This window comes from Balaenoptera physalus (assembly GCF_965194825.1).
Source record: "Balaenoptera physalus genome assembly, chromosome: 14".
Classification (NCBI taxonomy): Eukaryota; Metazoa; Chordata; class Mammalia; order Artiodactyla; family Balaenopteridae; genus Balaenoptera; species Balaenoptera physalus.
In genome coordinates this window covers 85,093,645-85,114,981 of record NC_138893.1, presented here as the reverse complement: position 1 = coordinate 85,114,981, position 21,337 = coordinate 85,093,645, and the positions used below count along the sequence as shown (strand labels likewise).

Here is a 21,337-nt window from a genome sequence, read left to right as displayed (position 1 = left end):
CCCCGGTGCCTAGCACAGTGCCAGGCACATTGTAAGGGTTCAGTATTTGTGAGTGAGAGCTGTTGATGGACTTGTTCGCCTTTCATCCCCACGCTACCTGGCTCTCCACTCCACCAGGTGGGGTTGAGTCTTCCTTGTCAGAGGCAGACTAGGGTGTGTGACCAAGGACTCTCCCAAGGGCCCCTCTAGAGGGGGCCCTGGCCACTGCCCCTGGTGTCTGAAGTGCAGGGTGATGCCAGTGATTTTTTTCAGAGATGTGTGCAGACGAGCATGTGCCATATTCGTGTGCACCGGGAGCTGGCCAAGGAGGTGTCTGTGTGCACATGTGCACCGCGGGTGTCCACCCGCACGGGCCTGAGCTTGCAGAGTGGCCGTTCTCTGTTTGCAAGTGATATTTTGGCCCAAATCTCCCTCCCCGCTCCTGCAGCCTCCTTCAAGGACCTGGCTGATGGGCATTGATTTAGAGCCTTTCAAAGCCCTCCAGCAAAATAAAGGAGAGGGGAGAGGAGAGAATTATTCCCCGTCAGGCCAGGAGAAAAATGACGAGCATGAAATGGGAAATAATGAGGGGAAAGTGGTGAGATTCTATACAATTGCCCAGCAGGGAGCTTGCAGGAGGGGTCCCAGCCCACCGCCTTCTGCTGTGCCCCCATCCCATGACCAGGGAGTGGGCCAAGGGGCCAAGAGTCAGTGCCCACACCCAACCATGGTCACTTGGAAGCAAGCAGCTGCCCAAGGTACCCCCACCCCAGCACTCAGGGGCGGTGGAAGGTATCTCAGCACATTCAGCAACAGGCTGCTGCCCTGGAACGGGTGGTTTAACTGCTCTGTACCTCAGTTTCCCTATCCAGAAAAATGGGGATAAAAACTATCTCCCTCCTCTAACTTGAGAGAAGCATTGTAGAAACACAAGGCTTGCTGGTCTCCTCTGTCCATCAGTGGGATGACTTTGCCTGGCTGAAATGATACCAGGAGAGCCTTGTCCCCTGCTGTCGATACAGGGGTGATTGGGTCCCCATTATAGAGGCGGGGAAACTGAGCACCATGCCCGCAGCACAGTGAGGGCTCCTCAGGCCTGGAAAGCTGGGGCCTCCGCCATCCCCGTTGACACAGCAAGGCTGGGAAGGGAGGAGATGGGCTGAGCAGCTGGGGTGGGAGTAGAGCCATGTCCCACTCTCTGAAGCAGAAGAGGGGCCCGGAGTGGCTCGGGGTTCAGTGCCAACGTTGGCCTCTCTCCCTGGCCTCCCTGGGGCCCAGGGGCAGATGGGCACCCTCAGCAGGCCAGCCCATCTGTCTGTTCTGGTCTAATGGCCCCTGAGACAACGCCAGCTGAGGATTAAGCCAGAGGAGGGACAGATTCTGCTGCCAAAGCACAAAAGACCCCACATCAAGTAAGATGAAGGAGTTGACAAGGCCAGGCTGTCATCGCCACGTGTTCTGGAGTTAAGAATGACACCGTCCTGATGCGGCCCCGGGACTGCGGTCACCTCCCCCCATTGATCTTGTCCACCTCTGGTGCTGCAGTGGCCCCTGCAGCCAGGGTTGGGGGTGAGCTGAGGGGTGGGTGCCACTGCTGTCCAGGGTGGGAACTGAGTCGGCTCCAGGGCTGGTGCTGTCTGACACTGAGTCTGGCCCATGCCTCTCTGAGCTCTGCTTTCCCCTTGTGGGAGGTGGATGGTAGAGAAGTTCCTACAGAGCAGGGGATTCGTGGGCATGGGGACCTGGGAGAGAATGGGCTGCAGGGTTTGTTGCTCTGGGTTAGGTCAGCGCTGAGGTTGATCCTTTCATGGGAAGGGACTGGAAAGGTAAATGGGCCAGAGTGTCTGGGGCCCCTGTCCTGAGACCCTCCCCCTTCTCGGGGATGGCGTTCCCCTTCAGGGAAACTCAGGCCTCTCCCTCCTCCAGCCTCCCCTATCCCCAGCCCCATGACTGGCCCACCCTCCAAACCAGGGGACTTATCCATGGCTCCCTTCCCATGCCCTGTCATCCTTGGTGTCACAAGAGGCCCAGTTCTTTTCAAATTGCCTCACAATCTAAAGCTCCAAAGGAAAGAAGAGAGGGGTTGATGATGAGGAACCCAGTTCCCGAAATCTGGGGTTTCAAATCCTTTCAAAAGATCAGCCAAGGATTTGGACTCCCCAGCCCTTCCCAGCCCCTACCCTGAAGAATTCCATGGTCATGGGCTACAGGGACTCCTGCTCCCCCAAAAGCTCCATGAACATGTTACCCCACATGTCTGGAAAGGAAGGACGCTAGCGGTGTTGCTTGCTGGAGAGACCTAGAGCCACTTCCTGGCTGGGAGACTTTGGGAGACTCACTGTGCCTCATCTGTGAAATGGGCTTAATTATAGGTGTCCTCCTCGTAAGACTGTTGACACAGTCGGTGGAGAAGGCCTGGCGTCTATGAGGTTCGGGGAGCCTCCTATATGCTATCAGGTGCTAAGTGTTGCTTTTACAGATCAGAAGCCGAGGCTTGAGTGGGGAAAGGGACTTACCTAAAGTCAGAACAGTGGATGGAGAAGCCAAGGAGCCCAGGACTTTCCAGTGCTGGTTCATCTTCTGAACCTCCTGCCTCCCAACCCCCAGAGATCCTCCTGCTGAAGCCAGGAGGGAGACCCACTTCCCAAGTTTGAGCGAGGATACCTCCTGCTCCCAGACAGTGGGGTGCCCGGGACCAGTGTGTGAGCTCAGACAACCCGGGCGGGCAGCCCGGGCCACAGAGACCCCCTCCCTGGCCTGGGCTCAGAGGAGGGGTCGGTTCCTCCCGGGCAGGTGGTGGCCATTGACCCAGACCTGGGGGAGAATGGCACTCTGGTGTACAGCATCCAGCCACCCAACAAGTTCTACCGCCTCAACAGCAGCACAGGCAAGATCCGCACCACCCACGTCATGCTGGACCGGGAGAACCCCGACCCCCTCGAGGCGGAGCTGATGCGCAGGATCATCGTCTCTGTCACGGACTGTACGTGCCCCTCACGCCTGGGCTGCGGCCCCTGACACTCAGTGAACCGGGGACCTCCCCCAGTGGCATGTCCTCTGGGCGTCCCGGGGCCTACCCAGGAGGGCTGTGTCTTGATGACTAGGAGTGGAGTGACACCCACTTCCCAGTTGTGACCCAGCCCTCGCAGAGGGCAGAGGGAGCTGGGGGTGCAAGGCCCAGGCTGCTTCGTGAAGGGGCCCCTGGGATGGAGGGCCACTGAATCGCCTTTCTCCACCCCCCTTTTTCTCCTGCACCCCTCTTTCCCTCTCCTCTCCCCGGTCCCCCTAGGTGGCACACCCCCTCTGAGAGCCACCAGCAGTGCCACGGTGTTTGTGAACCTCTTGGACCTCAATGACAATGACCCCACCTTTCAGAACCTGCCTTTTGTGGCCGAGGTGCTTGAAGGCACCCCTGCGGGGGTCTCTGTCTACCAGGTGAGTTTCCCTTTCCTGGCCCGGGATCCTGGTCTCTGTCATCTCCCTCACCAACCAGCCAGCAAGGGAGCAGTGGGTGCTACGTGTGCCCAGCCTTGTGACGGACACTTGGCAGGGGCGGGGCAGGGGAGGCCAGCCCGAGACCATCAGACAGGACACAATCCACACCAGACTTGGAGAGCCAGTGCTCTGAGAGATGGAAGTGGAAGGCTTCCTGGAGGAGGAGGGGCTTGAGCTGGGTCTGGAAGGGAAAGCACGACAGGAGATGGTTAAAGGCAGAGGGAGGGAGGGGGACAAAGAATAGAATTCTAGGAAGCCAAATCAGTTTCTCAGGGCCTGATTGTGGAGGTCTGGCCCAAGACCCTCAGCACTTTATGCCTATAGGTGGTTCTAGAACACGAAGAAGGTCGGACGAGTGTAGCCCAGGCATCCCGCCTCCATGGGCAGCCCCCTCCTGTGCTCTCCTGTAAACCCCAAGGCAGCGCCACACAGTGGGTGGATTCCCCCGCTTTTCAGGAGACTTAAAGGGACTTGCCCAAGTCCCTGTAGCCAAGAAGAGGTAGGGCCTGATCTTGAACCTGGGCCCTCTGCCTCCTGCTTCATCACCCTTCTGGTCAGGGAGGCCCTGAAGGTACAGGTTGAGGGGAAGTGATGCCCTAACAGGGGCTGTTTAGAAACACTGGAAAGCCCTCAAAGTTGAGATGGGCTTTGGAGTACGACCAACATGGGTGTGGGTCCCAACTCCACCACCTGTGTGCTGGGTGACTTGGAGCACACTATTTAACCTCTCTGGGCCTCAATTTTCTCACCTGTGAAATGGGGATCAGAAGAGTATCTGGCTGGCTGTGCTGTGGGGATTCAATCAGACACCTGTGTAAGCAACCTGGCACTTGGATTGCAGGAGATACACAGTAGCCGATGTGCTCATGATTTATGTGTCTATCGTGAGGGTTTATACCCTAGAGACAGCGGGAGCCCGTGGCACGGGGTTAGCCTGATCCCATTTGAAGAAGACAGCGTTATTTGCCAGGATGCCAGAGTGGCTAACCTTGGCCATGCCCTGCAGGCCCACTGTGCTTCAGTTTCTTCATCTGTAAAAGGAGATTAAGGCTCCAGGGAGCATTCACTCTCTCCAACAGAACGTTCTCCCCAAACCCCCAGCAGGGGGAGCTGCGATCCAGGGAACAGCAGCCAGTCCCTGAGGAGAAGTCCCCCAAATAGGAGGGAGGTTGGTGAGAGAGCAGATGAGCCCCCAGACCTGGTTCTCCAGGGCTCAGAGACAGCAGAGGAAGGAAACGCCCACCAGCACAGCTTCTGAGTTCACAGAGGAACTGGCTCAGAGTCATGAGAAGATGGTGGGAGGAGCTGGGAGCGTTTAATTGGGAAACTGTCTTCAGATGCAGAAAGAGGGCTCTGACCCAAGCTCAGCAGTTCCCGAGGTGCCCTCTACAACCTCAACCAATAATGATTTCTGCTGAATGTGCAGAAGAACTTTCCCCAGGGATTAGAGCTGTGTGCAGACAAATTGGAAGTAGTGAGCCCCCCATCGTGGAAAGCATTCAAGCTGAGTCTGGATACCCTCTTATCCAACTTGTTGGATGTAAATTAGACCAGATGACTTTGACATTGTCTTTCAATCCTGAGAGTCTTGGCTTGACCCAAAGCTCTTAGTTTAACTGTTATTGTACATTTTTTCTCAAATGTCTTGAATCGTCTTCTGTAAAACTTCCAGCATATCAGGGTCTTGAGTCAGGAGCTCTCATCAGGGCTAGAGGTGCAGATGGGAACAGTGTAGGGACTGGAAGGAGGTTTGCCTACACGTGGCCTCGAATGGCCTGTTTAAAATAATAAGCAAATCCTCAAGTGACTTTTAAGAACAAGTTCTTGATATCATCTTGTTTTTGTTGTCTTACAAAGCAAAACAAAGCAGTGAAGGGAGTCCTTTTGATCAAGCGTTCTGTGTAGTTGAGCTGCATGTAGTTGAAGGGGTCTGAGCTGTAAACTGCTGCTCCTAGCCAGCAGCACGAGGGCCGGGGGTGAGGGAGACGGCCGAGTTTGGAGGGTCCCGAGCCAGCTGGGGTGAGCCTGGGAGGGCTTCCTAACGAGGAGAGCAGGGTTTTGAAGAGGGGACGGCTGTGGACCTGGACTCTTGTTCTGAAAAGCCCCTTTCCCACGCCACCCCACTCCCGGGCCACGCTTGTTACATCTGGATACCTTTCAGCTCTGACATGCTGCCCCCTTACAGAGCATCTGGGAGGCTGCGCTGGGCACAGGGGCCTGGCCTGAGGCTCTGGGTTGTGGTGGGGGCAGGTGTGTCTGCCGGAGCCAGGCGCGGGTCAGCGGGAAGGAGGGAGTGCTTCTCAGGGGATGAGCGTCAGTGCTGGTGTCCCCACCCCTCACGCGGCCCCTCCTCTCCCTCAGGTGGTGGCCATCGACCTGGACGAGGGCCTGAACGGGCTGGTGTCCTACCGCATGCATGTGGGCATGCCCCGCATGGACTTCCTCATCAACAGCAGCAGCGGCGTGGTGGTCACCACCGCCGAGCTGGACCGCGAGCGCATCGCCGAGTACCAGCTGCGCGTGGTGGCCAGTGACGCGGGCACACCCACCAAGAGCTCCACCAGCACGCTAACCATCCGAGGTGAGGGGGCAGGGGTGCCTCCTGCTGCACTGAACACGTGGCACGGGCCCGGGGATAGTGACAGGCGGCTGGGAGCCCACGCTCACCACTGCTGTCCACTGTCCGGGCGGCACAGGCTGCCTTGCCGACGGGCGCCCTCTTCAGCTGGAGCCATTCGACACAGCAGAGCCCTCTCTGTCTCCACTAAGTCAAAAATGCCAGCAGGGCCTTCTTCCCACCTGGTCACTGCCTTCAGGGTCCCAGAGCCCAGGGGCAGTGGCCTGGACCCACTGCTAAGGTCCCCCTTTTTGATCCTGGCAGCAGCAGAGAGGGCTTGCTCCGTGGGTGGCGCCCTCGGGGTCATGAGCAGGCAGGGGAGGTTCAAAACCCTTTGTCGTCTTCTTTGGAGGGACAGACTTTCTATTTGGAGATGTAAAGGGAAGCCTCCCCTCCCGTGTGTGGGGAATGCCTGGAATCGCGGTGGAAGGGCATCACCCCCGGAAGAGGACAGCTGGGATTCCCAGATTCCCTAGGATTCCTCATCTTCCTGGGGCCCTCTCGATAATTCCCACCGTCTCCACCCTCTATCAGGGCGGGGCCAGGCCAAGGAGGGTTACTATCGCTCATCTACTCTGGCTGTATCTTTAATTCTTAAGGCAAAACTGGGACGTGGACATGAGTTGTTGACAGAGGGCCAGGAGTAACCCCAGGGAAGTGATTTCAGTGTGTACTGGGCAGGATGTGGCCTGTTCTCTAGGACAGGCCTGGTCCCATCCTGGGTCCTGCCAGCCTCTGTGGGATGGGGGGTGGGTGGTGGTTGGCTCGGCACAAACATTCACCCTCCTTAAGCACGACCCAAGATGATGAAGACTAGAGAGAGCCGAGTGTTCTCTCTCCTGCTGGTCCAAGGCTTGTGGGCTCCTGGTGCCAGTTTGAGGACCCACATCTGTGCCAATGATTGACAGGCCAGGTGTCCAGTCCTCTCAGAGAGGACCCCAGATTTTTTTTCCAGGGCTCAGCAGAAGCCGTGTCATCAAATGAGCCTATCGTTTCTCCTGGTGTTATCACAAACAGGAGCCAAAGTGGCATGGGGCTCATTTCACTGAAGGTCATCCCAAGCCCCATCTGCCAAAGGAATGGGGGCCTGGCATGCAGAGCTGAAAACACAAATCTCTAAGGGAAATTAGACTTTTTTGGCTGGGGTGTGTGGGGCGCGGAAGGAAGGGTAGCTCTCAAAGCCAGCTACTTTCCCTGGGACAAACTGGGGACAGGCCTCCCCAGACCCCCCCACCACCACTCTCTCACTGTGTGACTTTGGACAAGTCATTCAGTTGCTCTGAGATTCCTCGTCTATATAGTGTGTCTAATGACGGCTGCCTTGTGAGGATGATATGAGGGGCCCGTGTGGTCCTCTAGAGGAAGCACTTAGCATCGCTTGGCACCTGGGGAGAGCTGAGAAATGGCGATCACCGTCATCATCATCATCATAACTGTTGTCATTGTCGTCGTCGTTGTTAGGCATGTATTGGAAAGAGGCTGTGGGGTCTGGACAGCACGAGCAGCAACAAGCCCCCAGGGGAACGGGAGCTGTGGGAGGGTGCGGGTCTCTGGTCAGTTCTGTCCTCGCCCCAGCGGCCATGGGGGTCCTCAGCTCGTGACCCGCAGGTGTCGGCTCCTAGGAAATGTGCTTCCTATTGGTCTGTGGCATGAGCTACTGCCTTTGGAGTTGGTCGTTTAGAGCAGAAGCCAGGCCTAGCCCTGACCACCGACTCTGCCCACAGTGCTGGACGTGAATGATGAGACACCCACCTTCTTCCCTGCCATGTACAACGTCTCCGTGTCCGAGGACGTGCCGCGGGAATTCCGGGTGGTCTGGCTGAACTGCACCGACAACGACGTGGGCCTCAACGCTGAGCTCAGCTACTTCATCACAGGTGCGGCCCTGCCTCCACCCCCTCCCAGATGAGCAGCCAGCCGGGAGAGGGGAAGGGGCCCGAGTCAGCCATCGGGTTTTGCCGCTGCTGGGACCTCCCTGAGGATTTGCTCTTGACTTCTCCAGAGGGCTTTGCACCTGGGTCCCTGTGGTCTGGCTCCCTGGGGGCCTCCTGAACCTGTAAGGGGATGGGGGTGGGGGGCGGACTTCCTGAAGTTTGTTCCAGAGGGTGGTGGAGCCAGTGATTCCTGGGGAGGAGCCCTGCCCCCCACTCCACCCCATATCAGGGTGACAAAGCAGTGACTAGAGGAATGTGGCCTTTTCCTTCCTTGGGGACCTTTCACTCATGAGGAGAATTTGCATCTGTTTAGAGGCAGATGGCTTAGACATCCCTGAGTGAAATGGTTTTCGCTTAAAAGTGTCAAGTGGCTACCACTTAGAGACCTGCAGAGAAATACTATGAGGCCATGTCCTGGCTTAACAGTAGAAGGGGAGCCATGATCGATTAGTGATGTCTGCCACGACAGTAGGCTTGGTAGGTGGTGGCAAACATGCCATGTATTAGTCATTCCTGGATTAGAACAGTCTACCAGCATTCTTCAGTCCAGGACACACATGAGAGGTGCTGGAATGCATGGCAGGGAGCAGGGCAGTTCTTTCACATTCCTCAGCCCTCCCTCGGCCATTTTACTGGCTCAGTCTTCCCTCTGTCCATGGCCTACCTGCAGCCACATTACATACACACTCATATACACACGTGCCCGTGCACACACCAGCCTCCCTGATGCCTCTCCCCCGGAGCAAGGAATCCCAGACTACGGCCCATCCGGCCCATCCACAGTTGCAGCCAAGGTGACCTCCCAGGCCTCTGCCTCTCCTTTCCAGATCCTTTCCCTCCTTCCCCTCCCTAAAGGAGCCCCACAACCTCAGGCCAGCTCCTTACAGGCTGGTCCTCAAGACTGCTCTGGAAAAGGCTGTTACCAAGACCCCCACATGGCACCAGCCATGGCTTGGCCCCCAGCACTACTTGTGTCTTAGTTCCTTCCCTGCCCCTTGGAGTCAGATTGTGTCCCTTGTAGATGGTGCTTCAGGCACTGGGGAGCAGATACTGGAGGCTCGGGGAACGGGGGCAAACCATGTGAGGGCAAGGGAGCACCTGGCGGCAGCCCCCAGGATGACCTCCCAGTGCCTCGAAGTGGCCAGTTCCTGCTGACCTGAGAGCCCTCCCAGCCCTAGGTTTCTCGGATTTTAATTCTGCGTATTCCGCCGGGCGCTGCGCTGTGTCCTGAGCCAAGCTAGCCCAAGCCCAATGCAGTGGCGCCCTCTGCTGCCCAGTACGCCACACTGCCTCCCAGCTGGCAGGGGAAGGGTCTCCACACTGTGCTGATGGAGTCCTTTCCTGGCTTGTGTCTGCCTCAGGGAGGAGGCCCTCACCCTTCCCACCTGTCCCAGAGCTCAGGAAGACTGAGGCGTGTCTCCTGTCCACATGCTCCGACTCTTTACTCTGTGGAGCCTCCAGGTGTCCCCACTCAGAGAGCCCAGGAGCGCTCGGCTGACTCCAAAGCCCTCGGCCACATATAAAAGCCCCAACCCAGGTTAACTGCTCAGACACTTCTACCAGACAGGCAGGTGGCAGAGTGGAGAAGGACTCGGACTCGGGAATCAGACTGCTGAGTTGGAGTCCTACACCCCGAATAGGTGACCGTACCCCGTAACCTCACTAAAGAGCCGTTTTCCTTCTCTGCAAAGTAGTGATAGTGCAAATGAGAGGAAATGCTCCACGAAGTGCCTGGTACACAGTAGGTGCTCAATGAATGTTAGACCCTTATGATTTTCAGGCATTCGACAGTTCACCTAAGCCCACATAGGCCACGCCCTCATCAGAGTCCCCCAGGACCCCCTTCGCTGGCAAAGCTGAGTGGAAAGCACAGCCTTTCACTCCCGGACCGCCCCTGGAGTGTCCCAGCTCAGAAGCAGAGCTGGGTGCCACTGCCCTTTCCCCGGCCGGGAGCTCTGTTTCCTGACCAGAGCTTCATTCTCTCTTGCCCACAGGTGGAAACGTGGATGGGAAGTTCAGCGTTGGGTACCGCGACGCTGTCGTGAGAACGGTGGTGAACCTGGACCGGGAGACCACAGCCTCATACATGCTCGTCCTGGAGGCCATCGGTAGGCACCAGCCCACCCACAGAGTTCACATGGGGTGGGCTTCCAGGAGCCAGGCCTTGAGCCCAAGGCTCTGCCCTGATGCCAGTGGAGAAAGGGCAACCAGACCCTCAGTATATTACTGTGCACTTGCGAGCCGTGAGGCTCGGTGCATGGTGCTACATGCTAAGGTGGTTTGGCAGGGGCTATGTGGGAGCCATGCGGGAGAGCAGCATGTAGACAAGTCACTGCAAAACCTGGAGAACAAAGCAGAAAGGGGAGAAGGGATGGCCCAAGTGTAGCAAGCACAAAGGGTGGTGGAAACATGGGGAGGGGGGTGATCAAAGCAGGCTTCTTGGAGGAAGTCGCCTCTACAAGTGCCTTTGAATTAGTTAGGACTCTTGGTGGCAAATTTTAAAATAAACTGACTTCAACAGTGTAGGCTCACAAAACCAGTCCGCGGGGAGATGGAGCTTCAACTATGACTGGCTTTGGGGCTCAGGTGATGCCACCAGGCCTCAGTCTCTCTGCATTGGCTGGCTCTGCCCCCTGCGTGTTGGCTCCATCCTCTGGCTCACGTGGTGACAAGTCCTTGCTGCAGTCCCAGCCTTAATCTGGGTTCAAGTGCAGCAGCAGCACTCCTCGCTAGGGTGACTGTCCTTGCCTGGTCATGCAGCACTGGGCACGAGCTCCTTCTCCCAGGGAAGGTTATCCAACAGCTGCCCCTGGGGCTGAGCCCTGGGAGGGTCCTTCAAGGAACCGAAGGGGCAGAACCCCTGGACACTTTAGGCTTAGAAATCAAGCAGAGCAGACATCCCTGAATGCAGAGATCCAATCCATCCTGTAGGTGGGTTTGACTCAACTCATGTTTCATAAGAATTGACAATTCATTGTGAATGTTTAAAAATCAGGAGATTTTATTTAAAAGCTCAGACGTTTGATTTCTCTTGAGAAATCAGAAGCTCTAGTGTCACTGGGTCCCCTCCTGCCTGTCCAGTGTGGACAGGAGCAGAGGACAGCTGCCCCTTGAGGCAGGCATGCCCAGGTGTGCGGATCTTACCTTCCTGGCCCTGACAGCAGTCGGGTTTGTCATCTCAGGACCTGTATCTGGTTCTTAGGGCTGCTGTAACAAATTACCACAGCCTTGGTGACTTAAAGAACAAACTTATTCTCTCATAGCTCTGGAGGCCAGAAGTTCAAAATTAATTGTCGACAGGGGTGCATTCCCTCCGAAGGCTCTAGGGGAGAATCCTTCCTTGCCTCTTCCGGTTTCTGGTGGCTCTAAGTGTTCCTTGCTTGTGGCTGCAGAACTCCAGTCTTTGCCTCCAACTTCACATGGCCTTCTCCTCTCTGTGTCAAATCCCACCCGCCTTTCCCTCATAAGGACCCTTGTCATGGGGTTTATGGCCCACCCAGATAATCCAGGATACCGGATACCTCATCTCAAGATCCTTAACTTAATTACAGCTTCAAAGACCCTTCTTCCCAATAAAGTTACATGTACAGGTTCCCAGGGATCTGCCATGGGTGTATCCTTTGGGGGCCACCATTCAACCCACCTCATGCCTCAGTTACCTCCTTTGTAAAATGGGAGTGATGATAATAGCGCCCGCTTGGCAGGCTTGCTGTGAGGATTGAATGAGTTAGAATAGCGTCTGGAACGTATTAGATACGGTCAGTGTTGTTCCTAATCTAAAGAGAAAAAGAGCCCCCCCTTGCAAAGGCCAGAGCAGGTGGGGGAACAGGGCATACCTGTGGCTGGTGCCCGGGAACGTGCCCCTCAGGCAGCTGCTAACACCCATCCTCTTTCACCTCCCACAGACAATGGCCCCGTGGGCAAGCGGCGCACAGGCACGGCTACCGTGTTTGTCACCGTCCTGGATGTGAATGACAACCGGCCCATCTTTCTGCAGAGCAGCTACGAAGCCAGCGTCCCCGAGGACATCCCTGAGGGCCACAGCATCGTGCAGGCAGGTGGCGGCCGGGGCACAGGCAGGGCCACGCTCAGGTCAGAGCGCACACGCTCAATGGCCTCGCAGCAGAGTGGGACGGAAACAGGAGAGGGTCCAGCTGCTGCTCCAAAAGTAGCCAGCGCTATGGCCAAAGGGGGGCCCAGGCTCCCTCCTCCCTCCCGGGGAGAGGAGGCCCCGAGGTTATGTAGCCCAAGATGGGCCCTTGCTCCCCGCAAAACAGAAGGAGGGCCTCGGCCCTCCTCTCCTCCCTCCCTCCCCCACAGTCCTCTCCCATCCCCCACTGCACCCAGAAGGGCCTTTCAGAGCAGGGGGGAGCTGGAGATGTCACATTTTCCCAGAAAGGAGTTGAGGAGAGAGAGCCAGGGCCCAGTGAGGCCCAGAACAGAGCTGCTTTCACAGGGCTTTTGGCTGAAGCTCCCCTCTTGGGAAATAAACGGGCACAAAAAGAAAGGGCTCCTTTGCCCGGGGAGCAGGAACGACAGCTTTGGCCCTCGAGGGAGGAAGGGGAGGACCTGGAAAGGAGGCTGGGTGCCCTCCCCAGCCCTCCCTGGAGGCCTCAGTTGCTGCGTGGGGAGGGAGGCCGGGCATGAATTACCCTCTTCACCAGCTGAGCGCAGGGTTTCCCATTTGGAGGCTGAGCCAAACAGAGCGAATCTGGGCCTGCCCACTGGGCCAGGCTCCCGGGCTTGGGAGGGGCAGAAGAGCGGGAAGCTGGGAGTGTGGCCCCCTCCCTGCATCAGGGCCGGGCGTGGGGCAGGAGGGGAGCCGGGGGCAGGGTGCTGACTTCCAGAGGTGCCGAGAGTCCAGGAAGCCACGGGGGGTTGCTGGAGTCTGGGGGCTGGTTCCAGAAAAGGGTTCTGTCCCTCTGAGCCTCAGCTCCTAGGGGCTTAGAGACACCCCACACGCACCAAGCTGTGGGGCCCCGCCTCCCCCCCTAGCCTAAAACCTAACACCCGCCTCCCCCAGCTCACACAGGTCTCCCAGGACCAACCTGGGGACACAGCTGGGGGTATGGCAGACCTTTGAGGGCCCCCTCCTCCTCCCCAGCTTTTCGTCCTTCAGGCCGGGGCTAGCCTTACTGCCCACCCCTGTGACACCACGTGCCAGGCAGAGCACGCTGGCCAGCGGGGATCGGGGGACCAGCTGCAGGCAGAATTCAGCCTGGGATGCCTCAGGGAGAGCTGGCGAGAGGCAAAGCAGGGAGACGTTACTAATCTGGAAGGGAGGGGGACAAAGCGCTGCAGGAGGGGGCCTCCGCACTTTCTAAACCCCAAGAATTGGTTTCTATTCACATAAACTACTCAGACTGAAATCCTAGAGCCTGTGAGTAATATAAGGCAGGCCTGATTCTCCCCATTTCTCAGGGAGAAATTCAGGCACTGGTGATTTCTCCAAGGCCCTGGAAGTAAGTTTCTGGCCAAGGCGGGCTCGCTCTTTCATGTCAGACTGACCCAAAAGGAAGGTACACTGGGCCTGTCCAAGAGGGCCTGCTTGGAGAGAGAGCTTCTCTGTAGAGGCATCAGAAGGAAGAAGGGGATGCCCCCCAGGACTAGACGGGGCCACCCTTCACTTAGTCAACAGAGGCCCCATACTTCTGAGCCCAGAGCTGGTGAGGCAGAGTGAGGGGTTGGACATGGTCTCGCTCTCTGGGAGCTCCCAGGCTTGTAGGAAGGCGGAGACACAGGGATGACCCACACTGCCAAGAGGAAGTGATCCCTGTCCTCCCTTGGTTTCAGGTAGGAGATGGTTTCAGGTGTAGAGCAAAGAGGGCTTCACAGAGGGCGTGCCAAGTAAGCCGTAGCCAGGGGAGGACAGGTATTTCAGTTTACCTGGAGTCTTGGGTCAAGAAGAGGCTAGAAAGATCATTCACAGCCAGCTCCCAGTGGGCACCAAACACCAGACGAAGGAGCTCTGGCTTGATCTGGCAGTAGGGAGCCAGTGAAGGTTTTGGAGCCGGGGAGTGACAAAATCGGAGCTCACTCTGTGAGAGACTTGGCTGGCTGTACTATGCGTCGTAGCAGGGTGGGGTGGAGCAGTCCGTGGTGGGGTACAAGGTGGCCCTGGCCAGATGACTCTCTGGGGCAGGAGCTGGGCAGTTCAGACCCCTCTGCTCACCCTCCAAATTTGGGACCCAACCAAAGTGTTTAACCCCAGCATTGTGATGAGAGCTTGAAGGTTTGGGATTCTGAGAAGCCCACCTTGGTGTGGGATTACTTTGACAGTAGCCAGTCAATGAAGCAATTGCCAAAAATATAGCACACCTTATGTGGTCCAAGCCTGGGGTCCCACAGCTGTCCTGGAGAGATCTGGACCCTTCCACTTGAAGGAAGGCCGCCTCCTTCCCTGGGTGAGGCATGGAGCCGCTATGTTGTGTCCTCAGAGCCCAGATAGCAACACCTCCAGCTACTGGCAGTGCCTCCTCCCACTCTGACACAGCACCAGTCCTGGCCTGTGCAAGGAGCTTCTTAACTCATTCTCAGCGCCTTCCTCATCCATCTTAGCGTAGGCGCATGGGGGCGGGTGGGGGGGGGGCATGCCAAGATGACAACCAAGACTGTGATTGGCCGGGTGTGTTGAGATCCTCCTGCTTGCCCCTCCTCCCAGCAGGTACCCAGCATCTGATCCACCCGAGGGTGCTGGCTGCTCCTGTGGATCACAGGCAAATGCCGGCAGGCCCAGGAAGTCCGAGGAGAAGAGTCCCTGGGTTCCCCCTTGCCTTGGGCACTGAGTTGGCACAGAGGGCAGGACGCTCCCTTGTCCCCAGCAGGGGCTGAGTATTTCACTTGGCTGGAGGGAACCTTTGGCCATTCAGCAACTCGCACTGGAATCTGAGCTGGGTTTTGGCACCTGGAGGGCGGGCAGGGCTTCTGCTGGGAAGCAGGGGCGCTGCTTCCTGGAGACGGTTGCTGCCTGGTGGTCAGAGAGGGGCCCTGGGGGCCCCAGGTTTGTACCGTTCAGAGCCTTGGGCCAAGGGTCCACATGGCTGCAGGCGCTCAGCTTGGTCCAGGAGTCTTCCAGCAGGCAGCAGCTAGAGTGTCTGCAGGAAGGAAGGTATTCTTGCAGGGGCCATTTCTGGGAAAGGCCACGGGCCTGGACACACAGGGAACCAGTGGGGGTGAGCACGTGGCCCATGTCGTTTGGGCCACTGTCCTCTTGCAGCCTGTGGTGCCAGGTTCCATCTGAGGCAGGAGGGCCTGCAGATGGACCCTGGAGTAGGGGGACACTCCTGTCACATCTTTGTAGATTCTGTGCAGTCACAGTCGTCGTGGTCCTCTCTGCCCGGCAGGGGGCGCCTTGGGGCAGGCCAGCCACGGCGGAAGCTGTGCAGGGAGCGGCGCAGCGAGCCCAGGCGCTTCCAGAGCCTGAGCTGGGGCTCACTGGGGCTCCCGGGGTGGTGCGGCATGCACTCGCAGGCCCATCGGCGCCTCGGGTCCAGCGCAGCGGGCTTGCAGAGGGTCATGAACAGCAGACAGGTGGCCAGCAGGAGGAAAATGCAGGCCAGGGCAATGAGCACGGGGATGGGGTCAACTGCCTCTGAGAGCCTCCCCGGAGTGACAGGAGCTGTGAGGAAGGAGAGGGGGCTGGGGCCCTCTGTGCTCATGGCTCCTGCAACAAGAATGGGACAGAAACAAATCAGCTGGACTCGGGACTGGAGAGGGAGGGGAACTTTGATGGACTCTGGACACTGCTAAACTAGCTGCAGATAGCATTACGGTCATTTTACAAGTTAGAACAATGAGGCTGGGAGAGGTAACAGGTCTAAGGTCACACACTGGGAAAGTGATAGAGCTGGACCTGAACTCATGGAGGAGGCAGGAGGGTAGTGCCTTCCGGCATTTTAAAGTCAATTTTCATGAATTACAGTAGAGTCTTAGACTGAAAACTTGGGATCTAAGACCAACTCCATCACTAACTTGCTCTGTGACCAGGAACGATTCATCAGTCATAGGAGGTTGCAGCAGGCAAGGACCCTAGCAGTTATCTAATGCCAAGACTGCAAACTGGGGACGCACCAGTGTGTTTTGTTGGGTTCTTGCAGTACTTTTATAAATTTAAATTAATTGTGAATATTTTTTTTAAAAAAAGAAAACCAAGATATTTCACATAAATATCTGAACATCTGGCTTCTCTTGAAATTTCAGAATTTCAACACTGGCAACATGGGGCCAGTTGCTGCCTGGCACCCAGTGGCTGCAGCTGAGCCATAGCTGCCCTGTTTAGACAGGGTGCTGGCCCCCAGCTCACCGCACTCCCCGCCCTCAGGCCCCCTGCACACCTATGTCACCTGCCTGGCCCCAGGGGAATTCCTATTGGTGCTTCCTGAGGAAGACCAACCTGCTCCCTTGACAAGTGAGGAAACTGAGGCCCAAATAAGGGACTGCCAAGGTCACACTGTGAGCCAGTGGGCAAGCAAGGCCAGAATCAGGTTTCCTGACTCCTGGCCCAGTGGCCTTGCCACCCCATTGGCTCCCAACTCTCTCCCAGGACTCCCTGAGCAGCTCTGAGAACAGGTGGGGAAGAACCCACAGAGAGCAACTGAGTTGACAAGATGGGGCTCGAAACCCTGACACAGTCCCCTGTTATCACTTAGGATCATTCCACTAGAGGGAGGACAGCAGGTGGTCCTTGTAGCTGGAAAATCAAGCTGAGCTTTTGGTTGCAAATTAAAATGCTTACAGAGCCCAGATGGTAGATAACGTGTGACCAGCGGGACAGGTGGGCAGGCCTACCTGGAGAGCAGAGGCAGAGGGGCCTCGGCCAGGCTGATGGAATGCCGGAAGGCAAGCCACTGTGGTCCCCTTCCAGGTTCCCAAGAGAAGCCAGAAATCTGGATTATTTTAGGCGAGCGTTCCTGATGTTTGAATATTGGCAACTAATTCAAATCTGGTTGAGAGAGAGAGAGGGGGGAAAAAAAAAAGAGACACTGCAAAGGACAGACAAACTTGATTTTTTTAAAAATCGAAATGAATTTTCAGATATTTAAAATACTACAACAGGCCAAACAAAATATATAAGGAGGCTACATCCAGCTTCCAGGCCAGCATTTGTGATCTTTGATTTCTACAGACACAGGACAGGAAATCCAAAAGGGGGGTCTAATAAGAAATAATCATTTATTTCTCTTTGACCTTGGAGACTTTCATGAGCCTGATGGGTAACAGATTTCCCTCCTTTTCCCAACTTGCAGCTTATTCTAACTCAGTCAAGGTCTAGCACCAACACTAGGCAGGAGGAAGGGCTTTAGGTCGTGCCGAGGCTCTGCATGTGGGCTGCAGAGTCCAAATCAGCAGGCAGAGGGGAGTGGAGAGGGGCGGCCCAGCCCCACGCTCCGCAGGCACTCACCAGCAGCCACACAAGACCTAACTCCTGGCTGCCTGTACCAGCCTCCTCCCACCTGCAGCCTCCCCTGTGCCCAGCGACGGAGGGCATCCAGTGCACCCCACGCCCCTCCCACCCAGCTCCCACCACCACTCCTTCCAGCATTTCCAGACAGGACATGACCCTTCCCAGCTCCCAGATGGAAACTCTGTTGCCCATCTAGCTGCCCAGGGCCTCTGCCTCTCAGGCATCAGGCCTAGAGAGCGCTCTGGCCAGGCCATACGTGGCTTGGCCCTTCCTTGAATCTGAGCAGGGAGGAAGGATGGGGTGTGCCCACCACCATGTCCCATGAGGAGGAAACTGCCCGTCCGTCTATCCTACCCAGGGCAGTGCTTGGCTGGGAGTAAGAAAAGGGCAGTCGGAAGTGGGAGAAGTCTCAATCCTACTAGTCCTGATGTTATTTCAAGACCTTCCCATGGATCTGGAGACCCTATCAGGCCAGCAAAGCAGGTCCAGGCTTCAGTCCTTGGGGCAGCGCTTTAAAAAAAGATAAGTGAGGCTATAATTAGCATTTGAGTATTTTCCTTCAAAGCATGAGGTTCCAAAGTGCTTGAAAACATCAAGCCGTCCCCCCTGGGACGCACAGCAAAGCCAGCTGAAGGCCCCCTTGATACCCCCTCTGAGCAGCCAGCAGGCGCCAGTGGTTCCGGGGAAAGGAGACCTCCATCAGACCAAGGCTAGGAATGATCTTGAGAGCAGCTGAAGCCTCTCCCTGCCTGCTGGAGTCCAAGGCATGCCGGCAGGCCTTGCTCTGGACATATCTCTGCAAGCTTAGTCTAGAAACTTCTTTCTTCATTCAGAGCTCCATAGAGCAGGGCACGCTGTGAGCAGAGGGGACTGACCTCAGCACGACTTTCTGTATAGCCTCGGACTAACCACTGCTCCTACCTGGGCCTTTCCACTCTCTAGAAAAGTGGAGGGATTCCCCAGGTCTGAGCACGCCCTCACATTCTCCCTAGAGTACCCCAGGAAGGGTGCAGCCCCACTTTCCTGCAGTCCCCCAGCACTGACCTCAGAGCCAGCCCTCAGCAGTCCCCAGCCGGGTGGAGAGGTCTTCTCAGCTGTCCAAGGGAGGCCCCAGGAGCACCGGGCACCACTGTGACCCAACCTGCCCTAGGCTCTGCCTTGCCCTGTGCCCCTCAGCCAGCCAGGCAGAGTGGCCTTCGCCCCTCACTCTCCAGTTAGACCTGGCTTTGTCTGGAAGAGCCTGGGCCCTGCCTTGGGGGAGGGGACAGCCAGGAGGGTAGGGATGGCAACTGGGCTGGGAGAGGGGAGCGTTGCAGGGGAGTTGGGAGCTCCCGAGCCTTCCCACGGCCTCACTCCAGCCTGTTTCCTTGGAGCCCTCTGGAGGGGCGGAGGCACTGGGGGGGATGCAGGGGGAGGGTTTCCCTGCCTCTGCACCCACAGCTCTCACCTTCCCTTTCGACGTTTGAATAGTATGGTCAGGGGCAGCCAGCGGGTTGCTATTCAGTGCCTGCCAGCCTTCAGGTTACCAGGGAGAGGGGCTACAAGCCACACAGCGGGAGGGGGACAGGCAGAGAGATGGGCCCTGGCAACCCCCAGGCCCCCCTCCCCTCAGCTTCCCAGCAAAGCACCCTCCCTTTGAGGGCATCTGGCTGCAGAAGTGAGGGAGAGAGGCATTTTCAAAGGTCAGAGAGATAACAGGGCAGAAAGCACAGGATTGAGAGACAGCCAGGGCTGTGCTGCTTGTAGTTTGGGTGGGCCCTTGGAGACCCTCCAGGCGGTGGCTCACACACACACACGCACGCACACGCACACATCCCCCTCCCCCAGCCTCCTTTCTTCCTGGAAGCCAGCACTTCCCTGGCAACCAGCTGCCTGCTTAGCCTAAGTCTTAAGCAGCTTTCCCATCAAGGACCCCCAAGCTCCCAGAAATATAACACGGATGGGGGGAGTTGTGGCTCTGCCCAAGACCTGAGCCTGGGGTCCACCTGCTTGTTTTGGAGCCTCAGTTTTTGGCATTTAGCTCTTCCCTACTGCCCTTAGCCCTTGACAACAAAAGAAGCATCCTCTGCATAGCCCCAAATGGATAGGATTGTCAAAGTCCATTAGACGACTGAGGGGTCATCTCGTCCATCCCCCTGTCTCTCAGATAATGAAACTGAGATCTAAAGAGGTGTGACCTGGCCAGCAAGGCCAGCAAGTTAGTGGTGGAATTTGGTGCTTTCCCTGAAAAGAGTGGGCAGGCATGGGCACCAGGCTTCTGGTGCTATGAGCTGCATCAGCCTAAGGATGTTCCCAGTGCCCAGAGCTCCCACTGGGATTCCTGCATCTTACACCTCGCCCTTCAGTGAACCTCATTTTCCTTCACCTTCTCTTCCCAAGCTGACTGCACACCTCATCTCTGGCCTCCATCTTTCTTAGATGGTAGGAGGCAACACTCCCAGGGTGGTGCAGGCTGCCAGGGGAAGTCCCACCACGGATGGAAGACACCCAAGGGCACCCACTGGACAGCTTGGCCCTCTCCCCTGTCCTGAGCCCTTCCAGATCCGGACTGTTGAAGTGCCCCACTACATCCCTCCACCTATTAGTTCTTAAGACTTCTCATGGGAGAGAACTCCACAGCAAGGGGCAACCCAGCCATACCACCTCCAGTATAAATCAAGAGGGCCTCCCAGGAAAAGGTGGCCTATCTCATAATGTCCAACCTTCACCATCTATCTCTGCACCAGGCATCAGACCAGATGCTTTGCAGAGATTATTTCTAATCTTCCCATCAACCCCGCAAGGTTGGTTATCATTGTACCTACTGAGGCTCAGTGGGGTTACGTATCCATGGCCACATAGCCAGTAAGTGACAAAGCCAGGATTCATGCTTGGGTCTTCCTGACCCAGACCCTCTGTTCCTTTCACACCAACAGACTTCCCCTCCTCCCCACCATCAACACACTTTTCAAAATCCTTAGACACACAGCACAGGGTTGAAGTGATTGGCAGAGACAAGAGGGCAGATCCAGAAGAAGTGGGAGGGTCCCAGGCATTATAAAGCAAGTCACATGTACTGTGGCCCCATGGGAGCCTGCCCAGGCAGGCAGGCAGGCTCGGGCCTCTCTCTGCATCACTTTACAGGGGAGTTCTCTACTCCTTTCCGGTATGTGGCGGGTAGAGGAGGTGTTCAGCTCGCAGTTTGACAGGACACACCTCAGGGCCAGCTGTGACTGCCAACAGCCTCAAGGCCAGACTCCTTGTCAAAAGGGCTAAGCGCTGGGCATTCTCAGAGCGAGAGCAGCATACCCCCAAGTCCCCCTGGAGATAGTCCATAAGCCTGCGGTACAGCCAAGCAAGCTGGGTGGGCTGGAATACACTGGAATGATCCTGGTGTGAATGGATATGGAACCTCTGGGAGGAGGGATTTCTGGGTCTCCCCAGTGTGGCTGTTATAGTATACAGTGCCTGGCTGGGAGCCCGTGTGACTAGAATAGCTTCAGACCAAGGATGTGTGGGCAAGGAGCAGTCATGCAATCCACCTACCCCAGGTGAGGCTCCTGGAACCTCAAAAGGCTGAAGGAGGGAAGTGTGGAGGGCTGAGCTGGTCAAGCCTGGATCCAGAGAGCTGCAGCGCTGTCACCCACCTTCTCCTCCGCGCTCCCCGAGAACCTGGAGGAGGGTCAGGGAACAGAGCTGGCAGGTGCCTCGCCATGGACAGGGCAGCATGGGGCCATCAACAGACAGGTTTCCTAGTGGGGGATGAGAGAGATGTGTCCCTCTCCTCTCCCACACCCCCAGCCTCGTGGGAAACCATGGGTTTAGGCAGGATGGGCTGGGAGTGGTGTGAGGGAAGGGGAGGGGCTCCACAAACACCTTCTCTGCCTGTGGGTGGAATTCAGGGAGTAACCACGTGTCTCATTCTCCCTC

The 21,337-nt window shown here is 56.9% G+C and overlaps 2 protein-coding genes across 5 annotated transcripts in view; one reads left to right on the top strand and one right to left on the bottom strand.

Annotated features, from left to right (window-relative positions):
- CDH23 (cadherin related 23) overlaps positions 1–21,337 on the top strand; it is a 452,316-nt gene that overhangs the window by 344,397 nt on the left and 86,582 nt on the right. The window contains exons 22-27 of the mRNA XM_082424358.1: positions 2,773–2,962; positions 3,269–3,414; positions 5,836–6,055; positions 7,816–7,968; positions 10,020–10,133; positions 11,931–12,079. Of these exons, the coding sequence (XP_082280484.1) occupies positions 2,773–2,962; positions 3,269–3,414; positions 5,836–6,055; positions 7,816–7,968; positions 10,020–10,133; positions 11,931–12,079 (972 nt within the window). The remainder of the gene's footprint in view (positions 1–2,772; positions 2,963–3,268; positions 3,415–5,835; positions 6,056–7,815; positions 7,969–10,019; positions 10,134–11,930; positions 12,080–21,337) is intronic.
- Positions 12,876–21,331, bottom strand: LOC309642706 (uncharacterized protein C10orf105). 4 transcript variants are annotated; one of them, XM_082424626.1, is made up of 3 exons: positions 18,473–18,702; positions 16,813–16,966; positions 12,876–15,688 (listed from the first exon to the last, which is right to left on the bottom strand). In XM_082424626.1, exon 3 carries the CDS (start codon positions 15,681–15,683, stop codon positions 15,312–15,314), a length of 372 nt encoding a protein of 123 aa, XP_082280752.1. In that variant the 5' UTR covers positions 15,684–15,688; positions 16,813–16,966; positions 18,473–18,702; the 3' UTR covers positions 12,876–15,311. The 4 variants fall into 4 exon arrangements, with proteins under 4 accessions (XP_082280752.1, XP_082280754.1, XP_082280751.1 ...); XM_082424628.1 differs by lacking the exons at positions 16,813–16,966; positions 18,473–18,702 and adding an exon at positions 20,954–21,331; XM_082424625.1 differs by having other exon boundaries at positions 12,876–16,966.

Excerpts from the sequence above, each read along its gene's own strand:
- LOC309642706 (XM_082424628.1), bottom strand. The coding sequence starts at position 15,683 with ATGAGCACAGAGGGCCCCAGCCCCCTCTCCTTCCTCACAGCTCCTGTC.